The following is an 18,368-nucleotide window of genomic DNA, read 5'->3' as shown; positions in this document are numbered from 1 at the left end:
TAATACGAGATTTGAAAAGGGAGGAAAAAAAAGTTCGGCAAAAGGCGGGATCGAACCCGGGTCGATCGCGTCAAAAACCAAGTCTCAAACTATACCTACCTTTTCCGGTTTGTCTGATTTGTCGTTGTGTTTTCTGACTTGTTATTTTGTTTTCGAATTTGTTGTTGTGCTTTCTGAATTGTTATTTTGTTTTTTAGACTTGCATTTGCGTTTGTAATTTGTTATTTTGTTTTCAGAATTGTGATTTGCTTTGCACTTCTCGGCCACTTTAAATTGCACATTATAAAAAAACAAACAAACTTGAAACTAATACTGTTCTCTTCTCCTCAGGTCCAGCAGTACCAGTAGGTGTTGATGTACAGGTAGAGAGTTTGGACAGTATCTCCGAAGTAGATATGGTAAGAAAAGTTGTATTATTTGGTCAGTGATTGTTATAAATTGTTTATTATAATGTAAGGCATATTTCATTCCAAAAACAATTATATTTTACATAAAGAATATGAAGCCATTAACATTTTTGCATTAGCTTTGCATAGTTGTCATGGCCATTAAGCAAATAAACAAACAAACAAAAAAACATTAATGCCAAAAAACAAAACACTGTACATTAATGAAAATCTCCCTTTCTTTTAAAATAAAAATCAGCATTAATTAAACTCAGCACATTAAGAGTGATGCATGCATACTTTACAAATTGAAATAATGTATGATTTTTGCCCATTAACATAATGAGAATGTGATTATTAACATTAAAGTAGGCTACTTGCAGTCCAAATGATATCAGGGAGATTGCATGGATTATATTTGGAGCTCAGCATTTGTGATTAACCTTTCCTTTTGAAAGCATCGGAGATGTGTCTAGACATGCTTTTATTTAGCATATCAGTGCCGATGTTTACGAGTGAGCATGGATTTGATTTTACATAATATGCTAGAGGATAATGCATGAGGTTTACGCAGTGACATCACAGAGAATCAGCCAATCAGGATCAGTCCATCCCGTTTGAAGGCTTGTAAAAGTGCTGACATCCCTCAGTAATGCCAACAGATTGGTCATATTTCACCTTGCATAAAAGCTTTTTTTTTTTCAGGTTTAAATTGGACTAAGCAAATTTGTTTTGTAACCACATCAACAGTATCTGCACTGTTAAAGCGGCACTAAGCTGTTTTATTCTATATTCTCTTATGGTTGAGATCACATGATCAGATGGTATTAGTAACAAGACAACTGTCATGTCGGCTAGTCAAATATAAACAAAACCAAACTAAAAAATTACCAGGAATTTACAGGATCAAAGAGGATTATTTTACAATAAATTACTGTAGTCAGAAATTTACTGTGAAATCAACGCATGCTGGGTCATTTTCTTGTAAACTTCCTGTGAATGAACAGCAGAATGATGCTAACATCACAGTAATTTACTGCTCTTGCTTTACTGTGAATTCACATTATAAAGTTGTCTTTAACTGTGCCACTGTGAGAAATTTAGTTGTTTACTACTGTAATTGTTTTGAAGTCACCATAATGGTGATTGGTGATCCTATTTGTTTGGGCTCTTCGACCTTGCATATTCATATTAAAATTTCTGATCTATCCATGTCAGAAGTGTGACAAATGAAAACATTTGTCAAAATGATGATAAGCTAGAATATGCTGGGGGAGCGCGAAAAAAACTAAAACGTGTGTGTTGATGCGCAGCCTAGAGACCTGAGCGGGACAGTTTTCTTAAGCCCGCTCCCACTGAATTCCTGACCATTACCGCCCACTCCCGCAACGTGTGTGTCACACTCCCGCAAACATTCTTATTGTCTTACTGTATATATTGCATCAACGAAAATATTTCCAAATATAGTAACAGCTGAGCCGCTGCGCATCTCTAAAAGCAAACACAGTCGAGTTTCATTCATGAATGAAAGTGCGTTTTTGAACGAATCTAGTGAGTCAGTGATTCATGATTACCCATACATAAAGATTTCAGGTGAAATGTTAAGTAATGTAAGGTCTTTCATGACACTACATATGCTGGGGTATGAATTTGATAGGTGCTTGATATAAAATAAATGGTGCTTTAAAAAGTCCTTGAAAGTCCTTGAATCTGGTGTTCATGAAAGAGTGGGAACCCTGATATGAAATAAGCTAATTGCCTGACTTTAAGATAATCAAAATAGCATGAACATGTGAAGTTTTTATTTTAGCATTATTTAAGCATGAAGATGAATCAATAACTTATTTCATATTCATAACTGCTTGTGGATGGATCTTTCACAATAGTGAAGCAACTGCTGAGAAACGTCTTTGAAAGATGTGATATCAATACTCGACATACAAAACACAACAGTGGTAACATTCAACAAATAAAAACAACACTTACAATATACACCAACAACACAAACTGCTAAAAGTGAACCAAAAACAAGTTCAAACTGATCTATTCATGCTGCATTGCATGCTGGGTGCTTTCAGAGTACATCTGCACTGTAGAAACACAGTATGATGCTGTTTGTTCACAAGAAATTTCTGAGAGTGCAGTTAGATACGAGAGAAGTCCCACTGTGAAATTACTGTGAAAGTAATGCAATTATTAACCTGGAATACACTGTAATTTCACACTAAAAATTTTAACAGTGCATGCATGTAGAATTTAAGGTGACAGATATTCAATTATTGAATATGGACATTTGCACATATTTAGCCACAATGAAAGTGGTTGCTGCACATACTTCATAAAGTTTTTTTCATAAAGTGTTTATCTCAGGATTTGTCACATGCAAGCCCTTTAATAATGTTTTGAATGTGCTTTTTGCTTAAAGCTTGGAAGCAGAAAAAAATATTTATTTGCTTAACCACCAATATAATATTTATATACTAAACATATTTTATATACTAAAAATATTGTATTAATTCAAGTATATATTGAAGCTTATTTCCCATTGACCCCCTATTATTCTTAAAGGGATAGTTCACCCAAAATGAAAATTGAACTGAACGTATTGAGCTCTGTTGTCATCTATTTTTTTTAAGAGGAAAGCATTTATATATATACAGTTTTTGCCCCCTTCCTGTTTTTTTTATTGTTTGCATATTTCTCACACTTAAAAGATTCAGATCATCAAACAAATTTGTTTCATCCTTATATATATATATATATATATATATATATAAGCTTGAAAGTCAGTCCATGGTATACTTTTCATACAGGACTTCACCATGACCCTGTACCTCAGACACTACTGGAAGGATGAGCGATTGTCTTTTCCCAGTAAAACCAATAAAAGCATGACTTTCGATGGTCGATTGGTAAAAAAAATCTGGGTGCCTGATGTGTTCTTTGTCCATTCCAAACGATCCTTCATCCACGACACCACCACGGAGAACATCATGATCAGGGTCTATCCTGATGGACACGTGCTCTACAGCCTCAGGTTTGGACAACAAACATAATTTACGCAAGTATACCAATGTTTGGACAATGCATTGCAAACCTTAACCTGCATGTTTGCATACATGTAGTTTTTATTTTGCTGTCATAATCATATTTGACTGTTTTTTTTTTTGGTGTTTCAGGGTGACCGTAACTTCAGCATGTAATATGGACTTCAGTCGGTTCCCGTTGGACACACAGACCTGCACGTTAGAGCTGGAGAGCTGTGAGTGACATGCAGTTCTCCTGATTTGAACGGAATAGTTCAAGGAATGATATTGTTTCTTCATGGTAACAGATTTGGAGAAAATCTGATGAAGAAACAAAATCATCTACTTCTTGAATGGCCTGAGGCCGAGTAAATTTTCAGCATATTTTCATTTTTGTAACAACTATTCCTTTAATAAATTCTTTAACTGTACTTTAATAGTTTCTTTAACTATTTCTTTAAATATCACATCAGAGTCTCAGCAAACATTGGTTCATGTGCTATGCGTCCAGATGCTTACACTGATGAAGACCTGATGCTCTACTGGAAGAGTGGAGATGAATCACTGAGCACAGATGACAAGATCTCACTGTCTCAGTTTCTCATTCAGAAGTTTCACACCACCTCCAGACTGGCCTTCTACAGCAGCACAGGTGCACATGCCTAATTTTAAATAGTAAACTAGGCAGTTCTCTTTCAGTTTCAGAAGATACAGGCTGTCTACTAGTGCATGACGTGCCAGACATCTTGCTCAAATGCCTTTTTTTTTTTGCATGCATATAAAGAATCAGAATCAGAAGGAGCTTTATTACCAAGTATATTTACACTTTGTAACAAGTACAATTTGACTTGGCAACAGGAGCTTCTAGTGCAGAAGAAAGTACACACATAGTGCAAACATAAATGATAGTGCAGACATGCATAGAATTACATAGTAAAGATGAAATAACACTAATATAAGAAAAACAGAAAAATAAATAATGCACTATATACAGAAATAGAAATATATAGAAAAAACATATAATTGTTTAAATGAATGTACAGGTATGTTATTTACAAGTGTACCGTTTATGTAGTTTACAATTTCCAGATACTATGTATAAAAGTGTCAGATATAAAGGGCTAAATCAGTTTATTTGGCATCTGATTTGAGCAACTTTGGACTTTGTCATGAGTGGCTTCTTTTTGCATGCATTTTATATGCACGCATTATGCGTTTAAGGCAGTCATTAAATTGAAGCTCATGGAAACAGAATGCAGCAATTATGCTAATGTGATTATGTTCATTACACAGCAAAATCATCAGTGTTAAATCAATATAGTTCAGTGTTTATATGTTTCTTCTCTACAGAGAGTAGAAGTAACACTAAAGTAGTGTTGCTGTTAATTAATAAAACAAGTTCACTCTACATGTGATTATTGTCCATTTGTGACGACACCTGCTGTTATCAAGCATGAAGAGACAAGAAGAACAAAAAAGAGAACAGAGTGACCATTTGTAAAAATGTAATTAACTTAAAAAATTGAGAATAGCTTATTTAAAGGTATTTTTTATGTTTATTCATTTTTTATTAAGGTTTAATTTTAAAGACTTGGGTGCTCAAGAGTACCCTTAAGAAACGTCTCAGGTTACTTATGTAACCATGGTTCCCTGAGTAGGGAACGAGACACTGCGTCCTCTAGGGGTCGCTATGGGGAACGCCTCGTCGTGACCCGTGTCTGAAGCATACATTGAAAAAACACCAACTCGTTGGCCGGCGACAGCCATGACGTCACTACCGGTGCGACTATAGTATAAATAAGCGCCGGGAGCACACATCATTCACTTCTTCATCTGAAGCTTGCGTTCGAAGCATGGCAAGAAGCCTAGAGGACGCAGTGTCTCGTTACATAAGTAACCGGAGACGATCCCTTTCAAGGGAACTTCGAACTGCGTCCTCTAGGAGTCGCTATGGGGAACGGTATACCCACGCCACCATGCTGAGGGGAGTGCATGCCAGAACCATGGCGAGCACTAAGTACCAACTCTACCATAGCCATGGGAGTTGCCCCTGGGACGTTAAACGGCTGTCAGTGACATTATTCCCTACGGCCAAAGGCCTAGGCTACATACCCCAAAATACTTACCTGTTAGGGCCAGACTCCTGGGCCCGGGGTAGAGCTCAAGGCTTGGAATCAGAAATAGATTCCTTTAAGGGAATACGACCAAGAGCCTAGAATCATACTAGTCTTGGCCTGTCACACAGGGGCTACCACACGTTTCTCTTTGTATGTGCTGAAGGAACTGTCTCAACAGACCCCTAGTAGCAACACCCTGTTAAAGTAGGTATCCAGAGGATACATAGGAGGAGTGGTGCCCAAGGCGGAACCGGGGTTTTAAACCACTCAAAAAGAGCACGAAGTCTTTGCGCGTAGCTCTTACCATACAGGATTTTAGAAAAGTGGGCAAAGCATAACGTGCACACACTTGAATACCGTTCTAGGGGTTCTCGTGGCACCCTGAAAGAGCAGAAATAGCGTATCCCCAAACGCTATGTCTAAGGCTATAATGCTGGAGTGGCTAGCAGTAAATCTGTAGCTGAGGGAGCAAACATCCAGCTCTCAAAACGAGAGGGAGCTCAACCTACAGCATGTTCCAATGGTGGAACAGCTAGCAGTTATTTAGCTGAGGGAGCAACACACCCAGTTCTCAATCCGAGAAGGGGGCTCGACCTGCAGCATGTTCCAAAGCTGGAACAGCTAGCAATAATTTACTTAGCTGTGGGAACAACACACCTAGTTCTCAATCCGAGAAGGGGGCTCGACCTACAGCATGTTCCAATGCTGGAACGGCTAGCAGTAGTTTACCTAGGCTGAGGGAGCACAAACCCAGCTCTCAACGAGAGGGGGCTCGACCTGCAGCATGATTGTAAAATCAGAAGGGTAAGCATACTGCAAGCTAGCCAAACACTCAGCGCATCAGGGAGGCAGAGGAAGGGCCTAATTCACCTGATGCTGCTGGTTCCAGGTGCTCTGGAGAAACAGAGAACTCAAACTTCTCATGTGAGAGGAGAACTCCGAATTCAGAGGAAATAACGTTGCTCATTCCAGGTAACCCTTTGATAAAAGGGGAGCATTGCTCAATACTACCACGAGGACAGCCCATGGAGCGAGGAATCCAACTCCTCAGAGAGGATTAACGCTCGAAAGAAAGCACCATACTCACAATAACCCTCACTGGTGAGGGGAGCGATGCTTCCAGAGTGTGTCGACAGAGACACACTAGTTGAGTGGAGCCCAAGGAACCGGGGTCTAACCAACTCAGAGAAAGGGAACGAGATCAAAAATGCGTAACCCTTACCATACAGGATTTTAGAAAAGTGGGCAAAGCATAACGTGCACACTTACCACTTATGTGGATTTTAGAAAAGTGGGCAAAGCATAACGTGCACACTTACCACTTATGTGGATTTGTAGAAAAGTGCGCAAAGCTTAACGTGCTGCACTTATTTAGAGTTTTCCAAGCATCTGTTACAGATACCCGGAAGTACTGGGCCAAACGGGAGAGGCAAGCTCAAATACAACCCTCAAAGAAGAGGGGAGCACTGCCCGAGACAGCATTTACACAGGAAGGTTCTCGTAATGCCACCTATGCCTCCCGCTCGATGCCTCAGCAAGAGGGGATATCCTGGTGATCGGGAAACCCCTCAGGGCGACCCAGATACGGTAGACCAGTCAGGGTAGCATGAAAGCGTAACCCCAGCCCGGACGTCCAGGAAATTTTTGCAGTGACACACCGGGGGCCTGATGATCACGAAGGCTCCCGCAGAAGCCTGTGTTATGGCCGCATGATCCAGGAAGTATGAAGCCGAAAACCGGCTTTACTTACCGTCTGGACATATATCGACGAGTGAAATAAGCACTGCAAGTCGAGCACCCGGTTTCTGAACCCAGCAGAGGGGGTGCCCATCGAGGACCTACCCTAGAAAGGGACAGAAACACACAGGTCCCGGGAAACACTGCAAAGAAAACTAGCAGAAGGGTTATTTTTACACACAACCACCAGTCTCATTAGATACACATATATATTCATATATACATATATTAGACATGGATCGTACTCACCCACCATGGTTCCCGCGTCGGAGCTCTGTCCGAAGAAGCCTCTAGACCGGACCCCTGTTCTCATTTCATATCTCCTTCAGGTTGGTACAATCGTCTTTACATCAACTTCACTCTGCGTCGTCATATCTTCTTCTTCCTGCTTCAGACGTACTTTCCCGCCACTCTGATGGTCATGTTGTCATGGGTGTCCTTCTGGATCGACTGTCGAGCTGTTCCTGCACGAGTCTCGTTAGGTGAATTCATTGGGGAAACCAGTGGGATTGTTTGGCTGAATGCTTAAATATGTCCAGGATTTCACAACCATTGTTGATATAAGCAGTTGTAGATACAAATATTTCTTACAAAGATTTCAGATTTAAGATCAAGAATATCCAATATATTGAGGCTGCCAAACAAAACAATGCGACTACACTAATGTTGGGGACTGTGTGAAAAGAGTATTTGTTATTGTTCTATTTTTAAATCAAGGTTGAAAACTACAGTGTGTATTGAAAAGAATCACACCTATAAAATAATCACATTGTGTTGCTTTGCCCCCTGAAATGACGATGGACACGGTTTTTGTTTTATCCAGCTGTATTTACTCAGTGCAACATATAACATCCAAGTGAAAGATATAACACCAACATGTCAGAATTGTTTTTTTTTAAATTATAAACCAGAATACTGAGTTGGAAAAAGGATCACCCCATAAAGATGACTTGTAAACTCAATCAGGTGGAGCTCATCACCTTCTCAATGGCACACAAAGCCATTTTACTTTCAACTGTGATCAGCTGTGTTCATTTTGATCAGCTCAGCATGAAAAGAGCTTTCCTGGAGCATTTCAGTCCATGGTAGTGCAACTGACGAAAACAATCAACTATCGGTGGCAAGACACTGTCAAAAGATCACCGGGATAAAGTTGTGGACAGGCACAAGTCTGGGGATGGATACAATTTTTTTAAAGCCTTTATCAATGCCTAGAAGCACAGTGAAGTCTATATTAAGAAGTGGAAAGTATTTGGTACAACACAGACCCTCCCTGGATCAGGAATTTAGTTGCAGGAGTTTATGACAAAGAGTGGTCATTGTGTGCATGTGACAACAATATCACAAATTCTCCACAAATGTGGCTTGTATGGGAGGGTTGCAAGAAAAAAGCCACTCCTCAAGAAAGGCCACATGCAGTCACGACTGAGTTTTGCCAAAACACACCTTGAAGATTCTGAGGCAGATGAGACTCAAAATTAATTATTTGACCTCAACACCAAACAATATGTCTGGCTGAAATCCAATACAGCTCACAATCCAGATAAATATTTGGGCAAATATTCCAAAGTCGAGATGTGCAAAGTTAGTAGAGACAAATCCTAACAGACTAAAGGCTGTAATTAAAGCAAAAGGTGGTTCAACAAAATACTGACATAAGAGCGTGATCCTTTTTCCAAATCAGTGATTCTGTTTTTAATTTTTTTCTGACATGTTGGTTTTGTATCTTTCACTTGGATGTTATAAGTTGCACTGAGTAAATACAACTGGATAAAACAAAAACCGTGTCCGTCTTCATTTCGGGCTGCAAAGCAACAAAATGTGTTTTTTTTTAAAGGGGGGTGATTTTTTTTCTATACCCACTGTACTTAGTATGAAATTAAGAAATGACCGCTTTCTGAAAACTCAAGACTTGTGTAGATGATTTAGAACATTTAATGACTGTTCATTAAACAGTGTTAACAGTGGACAAATATAATAATGTCACGTTTCGCTACTTTGAGGAGCACGGAGACGAAGGAGCGAGGAGATGAGGAGTGGAATTCAAACATATAGGTTTTAATCACATCCAGGGAACAAGGAAAACACACATAGCAAGGGTAGACATATACAATTCCAGACAAAGGAGAACAGAACGGGCTAGGACTCAAGTAGGGCAGATAACGAGGGGAAGACAGGTGAGGAGGATAACTAATAACAAGGAACACCTGGAACACATAGAACTAAATGGGGACAGGACCAAATAAGGGCAAGGAAGGCACATGGGGAGCAAAACACACACAAAACAAGGAACAGAGTCTGACAAATAACTGCAATAGATTGCCATTGCATTAATACCTGTTACAGCCTGTTACAGCCATTGTAATTTAAATCAATTGCCACTACAATTAAAAATTCTGCAGTGCACCAGTGTTGGGAAAAAGTCACTTTAAAAAGTAATACATTACAATATTGGATTACTCAAAAAAGTATTTTTAATTTTTATGGGAAGTAATGCTTTGTTACTTTTGTGTTACTTTTTGTCACCTGAACTGGACTTGCTTATTTTTAAGAACAAAAAAGTTATATTTTTGGAAACTGTAAAGACACTTTCACACCAAAAGTGAACTTAATAAGCCTCAACCTGAAGAAAGTGCTGCTGCACTTACTCCCAATTTCTCTCAACATGAGAGGGAACAGGAGAGCTCTCAGTCAATAAATGGGAAAACAAAGTAACTTGTGTTACTTATTTGAAAAAGTAACACAGATATTTTCTAGTAAATTTAAAAGTAATGTGTTACTTTACTGATTAGGGTAGAGTTGGGGAACCCCCCCCCTTAAGGACTGTTGAATTTTTTTCTGTGAAACAAAAGTTAAATGTGTCCAGAAAAATTATCATATTTTAGTGACAATGACATAAATTATAAACACGTATGAAAAATGTCATGAGTTTTCATGTTATTAGATTTTTAACAAAATTTAAATTAGTACCAAGGGGGCGTTTTGCCCCACAGGTGACGTAAAATGCCAAAAACGTAAAATTCTGACAAAGCAATTTGCTTTATACATTTACAGCAAAATCAGAGTACAGGCAGTTTTAGCTTAAAATTAAAAAGAATATAATAAATAATTAATTATGAATTACAAAATTATAATAGCCTATTTGAAAAATATTGTTAGCTGATGCTAACTGGCTAGCTAACTAGCTACCTGATGCTAACTTAAGTTAATTTTTAAATATAAAGTTGAAATATTTTTATACATCAATACAGTTGATGGAAAAACAAAGGATTTGATGTTCAGAACAGAGTAACTACAGTAATTAAGCCATGCACCTTGGGGGCGTTTTACCCCACAGACTGTTTGAAAAAAAAAAAAACATTATGTCATTCTGAAAATATAATTATATTTTTTCTTAAATTACACATACTACCTATCTACAGGCCTTACTATTCTCATATAATATATACTGTAACTGTGATGTTCTACAAAACAACAAGCTTTAAAACGCTTTTTCTTTCTGCTGAAAATTAGATCACTTACTTCTCAGGTACATCACCAGTGTAAGCTTCATGGTGGATACTTATACATCACTCTTGTCAATGTAGTCCACAAAAATGTATCTTGACTTTATCTAGTGGTTATTTTGGGAAAAAACAATAGGGGGTGTTTTCCTCCACTCTACCCTACTTGAAAAGTAATCTGATTATGTAACTTGCATCACTGCTGTGCACACATTAAAGAAAGAAAGACCCAGTGCATTTAAAAAACAGAAAATACTTAAACACTATTGAACATTTAGGGATACAGACCAACAGTTCTCTTTCTTAACACTTATGAAATCTCTTTATTAACACTTTGGGGGGGGTATTTATACGACACCATTTTCAATTAAAACCGGGAAAGAATTATGTGTTTTAGCTATTCATTTACATAACAACTGTGTTTTGGGAGCCTGAAAATGCAAACTTTTAAAAATTGCTTTCAATTTTTTTTTTGCAAATGATACTGTTAACATCTCCATGTAAACTACAAAAATGTGAATGTGTGAAAACGGTGACATCATGCTAATACTATTACTATTGTAAAGTGTTTCTTTACAAAGTCACATCGCTAACCACTGGCCTGGAATGTATAGTATAGCGTTTTTTTCAAGGATCTGTGTGAATGGGGATTGTTTTAACAACATTGTCGTCTGTATGCGAAACCTTTCAAAAATGCAAAGGCAAACCTTTTCTGTTTTTAGTACATCAGTGTTGTGTAAACGTACCCTTAGCAGTCCAATCAAAAAGTACACAAAATTGGATTAAAATACAAAACTTTTTTTGTTTGTTTCTGCCCTGTGTTACACTAGTGCGTAGTTGGTGTGAAGATGAAATAGAGACAAACTGAAGAAAAAAACAACAAAAAAACAACCGTCAAAACCCTTACAGTATTCTTAGCAAAATTTCACTGTGATTTCTTGTAGGCATCACGACGGTGCTCACCATGTCCACCATCATCACTGGAGTGAACGCCTCCATGCCCAGAGTCTCCTACATCAAAGCCGTGGACATTTACCTGTGGGTCAGCTTCGTCTTTGTCTTTTTATCGGTACTTGAGTATGCTGCCATAAACTACCTGACCACAGTGCATGATGGGACAGATCGCAAATCAAAGGAGAAGGTAAATGCACAACTGATTTTCAAGTACATTCGAATAATCTCCTTTTTTTGCTAACAGTAATTTTCACTATCACTTGCCTTTATGCACCTTCATTATGTGAGCTTGACAAAACATACAGTTTTTGTACAGTATGTGGTATTTAAGCTATTGTTTTTATAAGGTGTCTAGCAATACCTTGGAACCCCCCCAAAAAAACAAATTTACATTTATTAATGGGAAAATTGGCACACTGTGGTTTAAATTAGATTTATACCTTCAAAATATGGATGCAATTTTAAAAATGTGGAAATTATCATAAATATGTCCTCTTTAAATATGTAAGGTAACATTTGACCTGGCTACTTGGAGTAGTAAAATAATCAGTCACACAAACCCTAATTTATAAAAAGGTTTTACAATTTAACAGCTGTATTTGAACAGTAATGTAACGGGCTATTATTCTTGTAAACGGATTCCAGCATTTCAGAAATAAAAGTCTATTTTTAAAATGCATCCACGTTACTGTGAAGCACAGTACGGTGCTTGGCAGTGGTCAAACAATAATTGCAAAATAACTTTTGGATTTATACATACTTGTGAATTAATAGATAGCAGTTAACATGGCCTCTGTGTTTTTGGGAATTTTTACATGGGTGGTACGTAGGAGAAAAACACCAACATTTTGGATTCGGGCGGCAATAAAATCACAGACTAGCCACTGTGAATGTTGAAATTCCCTTACTTCCCTATGACGTAAAGTTTTTAGGAGGATTTTGTGAAGCCAATATTTTAAGTTTGTAATGCATGTAAAGGTAATATTCACAACATGGAGGCAAGTTAAAAGTTCTCTAAATGGATACGGAAGTGTTTGTGTTTTTCCATTTTAGCCTTTACCCTGCACATGTGACATAACCCACGCAAGGACTATGATTCTGGATGAAGCGTACAGTAAGCCTGATGCCAATAGCCTGGCAGGATATACCCAGGCCCCTGTCTCCGCTGAGGAGGCTGCAGATAAACAGGACCACATGGTGGTGTGCCTGTCTTTGGCAAATGAGGCCACAGGAGCAAAGAGGAAGACCCTTCGAGGCCTCCGTATCATCCAAAACACTCACGTCATTGATGCCTACTCTCGCATGATCTTCCCAGGGGCCTTTATATTCTTCAATCTGATCTATTGGTCTGTATACTGCTGAACTGCCTTGCAAAGAGATTGTGGTCGTAACATATTGAAATACATACATATTAAAGGTGCACTAAGCGATTTTTGAAAAACGCTTTTGACCAGTGGTGGACAGTACCGAAGTAGTTTAACTTCGTTACTGTACTTAAGTACATTTTTCAAGTATCTGTACTTTACTGGAGTAGTTTTATTTTGAGTAACTTTTACTTTTACTTCACTACATTCCAAAGCATAAGATCGTACTTTTTACTTCACTACATTTCATAAAACGTATCGTTATTTGACGTCTGTTTTTATATTGTTTGTCAGCACACAATGCCTAAGTTACTATGTATCTGGATCAACTAGCCGAGTAGACAAATATAAATGTTTATTCATAACCATGCTGAAAATAAGTCAATAAGATGCTAACTGTCTAGCTAACGAGCTTGCTGGTGCTAAATTGAGGTAATTAAAAAAAAAATAAAGTCCTAATATTTTTATTCAACTACCTAGATAGATTACATCTGAGGGAAAAAGAAAGGATGTGATGTTCAGAACATGGTAACTACAGTAATTATCAAAGTGGGAAGTGAAGCCCTTTGGGGGCATTTGGCCAGGGGTGTTTTTACACCACAGACAAGGTTTGAGAAGAAAAAAATCATTATGAAAATCTAATTATATTTTCCTTATTATATTCATTATTTCCTTATTGGTTATTTTGGGAAAATCCCAGGTATTTTGAGGAGTAGGATTATAAAAAAATATATGCTAATATAAAATTAAATGATAAAAGTAGCCTATATAAAACTGCAAAATAAACATTCATCTATCAGTACTTTTTACCTACGTACATAAAAAATCAAGTACTTTTGTACTTTCACTCGAGTAAAATTGAAAACTGAGTACTTTTACTTTTACTGGAGTAATATTTTATAATACGGATCTGTACTTTTACTCAAGTACTTGATTTGTGTACTTTGTCCACCACTGCTTTTGACCACAGTGTCGGACCGAGTCCCAAAACACACTTGCAGCCAATAAGCAGCAAGGGGCGTGTCTAGTAATGATAGGAAGAAGAGAGCGCTCAGTGAGTGCACAGGACAGATATTAGCATCGACTATAGATAGAGAGAGACGGCAGATAAAAAAAGGAAAATTTCAGAGGAATAAAACATTAAAAAGAAGGGTTACGATCAGGCAAGAGGTAGTACCCGCGTAAATATTGGAGCAGCTTTCCAGCGGTGGAGAAACTCAAGGAGCGGAAGGGAATCGGACGGCCGAGGTTGCTTTGTTTCTTCTTGATAGGCGAGTTTTTCAAACTTTTCTGTGTTGGCTTTTGCTTGAATATGCTGTGGCCGGCAGTCATAGCAGATTTTGCCATTGTCGTTGCCAGGGTTGTGTACGAACGTGTGGGGCGGAGTTATCAAAATAGGGGGGAGTTCCTGTTGGGGTATGGGCGTGTTTGTTTTGGTGCTTTCAAATATCAACATCGTTTGGCAAAAATCGCTTAGTGCACCTTTAACAAAAGTAAAAGAAAATTGTTATTTGTTATTGATTGAAAGTAAAGAGACAACACAGGTACACGAAAGATCATGACATAATGTACACCCTGCTAGCAGATGTACATTCTTGGATAAGAAAGATGTATATGTTAGAATCCTATTTGTTGATTGCATTTACAGATTTTAAATTACTGTGGTACTATTTTCAAAAGTAAGTGGTAAGTTTTTAAAAGTCTTTGTTTTACATATTCAGTTTGAAATTACCTGTTGCTGTAGACAGTCATATCAGAATAGAGATTACAAAAGCCATAATAAAACATATTTATACAAGTAAATTATGTTGAAAGAACACACAAAAATTATACAGGAAAATATTTTATTTTACAGTATTTCTACAACACTACAGTGGTTGCATTGTCAAACAATAAATGTAAACACTTTACTCTAAATAGGGAATCTCAAATTAATTGACATCAAGCCTGTCCTAAACATTTGGCCATACATTTTCATCAAGATCACAGTGAATATCTTCTTTGTTCAAGCACCATGAGAAAAACCTTCTGGCATGATGGGTCAAGGCTTGACATTGCTGTGCAGTTATGTCATTGCATGGCGTGGCATGCTTATGGGGATGGTGATCGTACACCTTCCACTTCCAAGCAGCAAAGAGTTTGGGTTGAGGAAAGGGGAATATGGTGGGAGATATAGGAACATGAACCAAGGATAAGTCTGAAACCACTCCAAAATGGTTGATTTTCCCACACAATAACATAACTGATGTCTTCACCGTGACAGGCCTGTTCAAATTCTTCCAGAAAAGCTATCGGGTGTTCAGTGCTGCATCCAAGAAATGGTCTACAGACTACCACAATGTCTTCACATATAGCTGCACACATTGAGATGATTCCCCCAAGTTGTCCAGGCTAAAATATGGCCTGGACTTCATTTGAAATAACAGTAAGCTGTCTTCTGCCTATGTTCCTCTGATGACCACTTCTTTGTTGAGGCCCATGCCTGCCTGTTTAGCTGGATCCACGTCTACCTCTTTGATCCGCAACAGGTCTTCCAGTCTATCCTGCTCCATGTTTGCATATTGCAAATGCGCACAGAAATTTTTACGAATAAGCTATCCAGTTGTGATCACCAGGTAAAAAAAAAAAAAAATCAGTAATTGGGATTTTTCAGTATTGTTTTATTCTGACTAAAATCTCTAACAGCAATTACTATAGTTTATTGTACTAACATATTTGAAAATATGCTGAAATGTTTGAAAAAAGTGCATTTTGATGATCTGTTGTGATATTAAAGGGTTAGTTCACCCAAAAATGAAAATTAGCCCATGAATTACTCACCCTCAAGGCATCCTAGGTGTATATGACTTTCTTCTTTCATACGAATCCAGTAGCGGAGTTATATTAAAAATTGTCTTTGATCTTTCAAGCTGTTTAATGGCAGTCAGCGGGTGTGAGGATTTGTAAAGAAGAATGTCGGAGGATTTCGATATAAGCCAAGAGGAGACTGGTTTTCCTTTGCTAAAGTAAGGAAACTTTGCTTCCTTTGCTCCTGTAAATAAACGTTGGTTTTCACGAGACTCACCGGCGCATGCGCAACGCCGACATCTTACGTCATCCTCCCGGAGCTGCTCCGGTGTACAACTGTTGGCACAAGCTACATTAAGGTGATTATTACATTTTGAATATGGATATTTTTCTTACAAAAACACATCGATTCGCTACAGGAGGCCTTTGTTCACCCCCCGCAGCCGTGTGAGGCACTTTTTATTATGGATGAATGTGCTTTATTTCACTTCTTTTGGACTGATGAACTGTAACACCCGCTGACTGCTATTAAACAGCTTGGAAGATCAAAGTCTATTTTTAATATAAATCCGATTGGATTCCTAGCCCTACCCCATCCATAACACTAATGTAAAACATTAATGTATCTCTAAAATCTTAATGAAACGACAGAATCATTTTCAAGCTCTTAATCCAAGCTTCTTTCTATGTTCCTAAAATTTAATTGGTTGATTGTAATGTTCTTTTAGAACCAAGAATGTAAATCCAGCATCATGTCAGCCAGTAATTATTCCTTTTTAATTGAATACACTCTATTGAGGCTCACCCAACAATGGAGCCCCCCAAGGCTCTGTGTTTGGCCCACTTCTGTTTTCCTTATGCACATATAATTGTGTTACAAAACTAAAGTCATTGAAGAAGTTTGTGGATGACATAATGGTCAGTGCCCTGATCACAGATGGTGCGGAGGATGTATAAAGAGAGAAAGTTGAAACAAGGACAGTGCGTCAGGACAACAACCTCTGACTGAACAATAGTGAAACTATGGAGATAATCATGGATTAAAGGACACTTCAGAGATGAAACACACACCTACATACACCTGTGGTTTTAGAGCCTCCTTTTTCAAATATTAAATATAGCTACATGACGTTAAATGTCTTGGCCAGTCACGCTATTGACAATAGCCAACTAATTGCATAATAGCCTGTTATCGGATTAACTCCTGCCTAGTAGTGTGAAGTCCTACAGGGTCAGGGAATGTATTTCAGCTCATTATTCATTGTGGGTTACCAGATATCGTGGACATAAACTCAGGTGTCATCAGAAGGTCAGGTCTAGCTACATCGACATCACTTATTGCAGTTGTAGACTGCATCAATACATCTAGTCAAAAACCAAATGACAACTAAGTAATGGAATCTGAACATTAATTTTATGCACACTGTGCTGATTGATAACACAATCCAAGCACAGGCTGTCTGAACTCAAACTCTTTATTAATAAAAGGGAAAAAATAAAACTGAAATTGTTCAGGCAAAAACACAACAGGGCCCAGACTACAGCCAAATGAACTGGAAACAAAAACTGGAAATGGCCCATGGTAGAGCAAAACTAGAACACAACAAGGTAGATATCATGAAGCTATAGGATTCTGACACAGAGAACCCAAACCAGACCGAACTGGCAGGATCCTGATATCTGGTCTAGATCAAGAACAAACACAAGCCACAACATGGATGCCAGAATCCTGACACTGAAAATCATAAACAAGATTTGACATAAGTAAAAGGAGGATCCTGACATTATCTCCCACCTGGTGTCCAAATCAAGGGACTGCACTGAACCTGAGCAGAAGGACAGAACTATCAAAAAATTAAAACAAGATACTTGTTTTCCAAAACTATAAATCAGAGTGTGTCAGAATGAGGGTTTTTATTTGCTGATGTTTTGCAAACATTCCATTAATAACCTTTTGTTACCTTAGTTTGTTTTCTCTAGGACTCCTGTGGAAAGTATATTCAATTGCCAATGATTATTGTTACATGCTGCTTGATGTGCATTTGATTAATAAACCCTTGAAACTCAAATCAAGCAGCTCAAGCCTTTACACTGGGTACGTTATGTAAAGAATATCTTGAGTCTCTCATGTCACTCTATTATTGCTTTTTTCTCATGTAATGCAATTTTTTCCAATTGTTAAAACATACTGTATTTTCTTGAAACATATAATATATTTATCAAAACTATTAGCTCAGTTATACAAACATCAAACCTTTATTCAACAAAAATATCTTTGATTCAACACATTTCCAACTCATTTAACACATTTAACCACACTTTTCCAACTCAATCCGAGCAGCTGAGTCCTTAGCCATCTTCAAGAATCGGCTAAAAACACATCTCTTCCATCTTTATTTGACCCTCTAACTCTAGCACTCTCTATTCTAATTCTATTCTTAAAAAAAAAAAAAAAACACTTTTCCCTTTTAGACTTGCACTCTATTCATTTGCT

At 37.8% G+C, this 18,368-nt stretch overlaps 1 protein-coding gene across 1 annotated transcript in view; it reads left to right on the top strand.

Annotated features, from left to right (window-relative positions):
* The window catches only part of LOC107742989 (gamma-aminobutyric acid receptor subunit rho-2-like), a 29,011-nt gene extending 15,861 nt beyond the window's left edge, over positions 1-13,150 (top strand). Inside the window, exons 2-8 of the mRNA XM_016556082.1 lie at positions 331-398; positions 3,200-3,423; positions 3,566-3,648; positions 3,924-4,064; positions 7,596-7,748; positions 11,714-11,910; positions 12,777-13,150. Coding sequence (XP_016411568.1) covers positions 331-398; positions 3,200-3,423; positions 3,566-3,648; positions 3,924-4,064; positions 7,596-7,748; positions 11,714-11,910; positions 12,777-13,085 — 1,175 coding nt within the window. The 3' untranslated portion in view covers positions 13,086-13,150. The remainder of the gene's footprint in view (positions 1-330; positions 399-3,199; positions 3,424-3,565; positions 3,649-3,923; positions 4,065-7,595; positions 7,749-11,713; positions 11,911-12,776) is intronic.
* Positions 13,151-18,368: the final 5,218 nt, after the last annotated feature.

This window comes from Sinocyclocheilus rhinocerous, unplaced genomic scaffold (genome assembly GCF_001515625.1).
Source record: "Sinocyclocheilus rhinocerous isolate Xijiao unplaced genomic scaffold, SAMN03320098_v1.1 scaffold617, whole genome shotgun sequence".
In the NCBI taxonomy this organism is placed as follows: domain Eukaryota; kingdom Metazoa; phylum Chordata; class Actinopteri; order Cypriniformes; family Cyprinidae; genus Sinocyclocheilus; species Sinocyclocheilus rhinocerous.
Note: the sequence above shows the minus strand (reverse complement) of the source record. Positions and strands in the feature narration are given on the sequence as shown.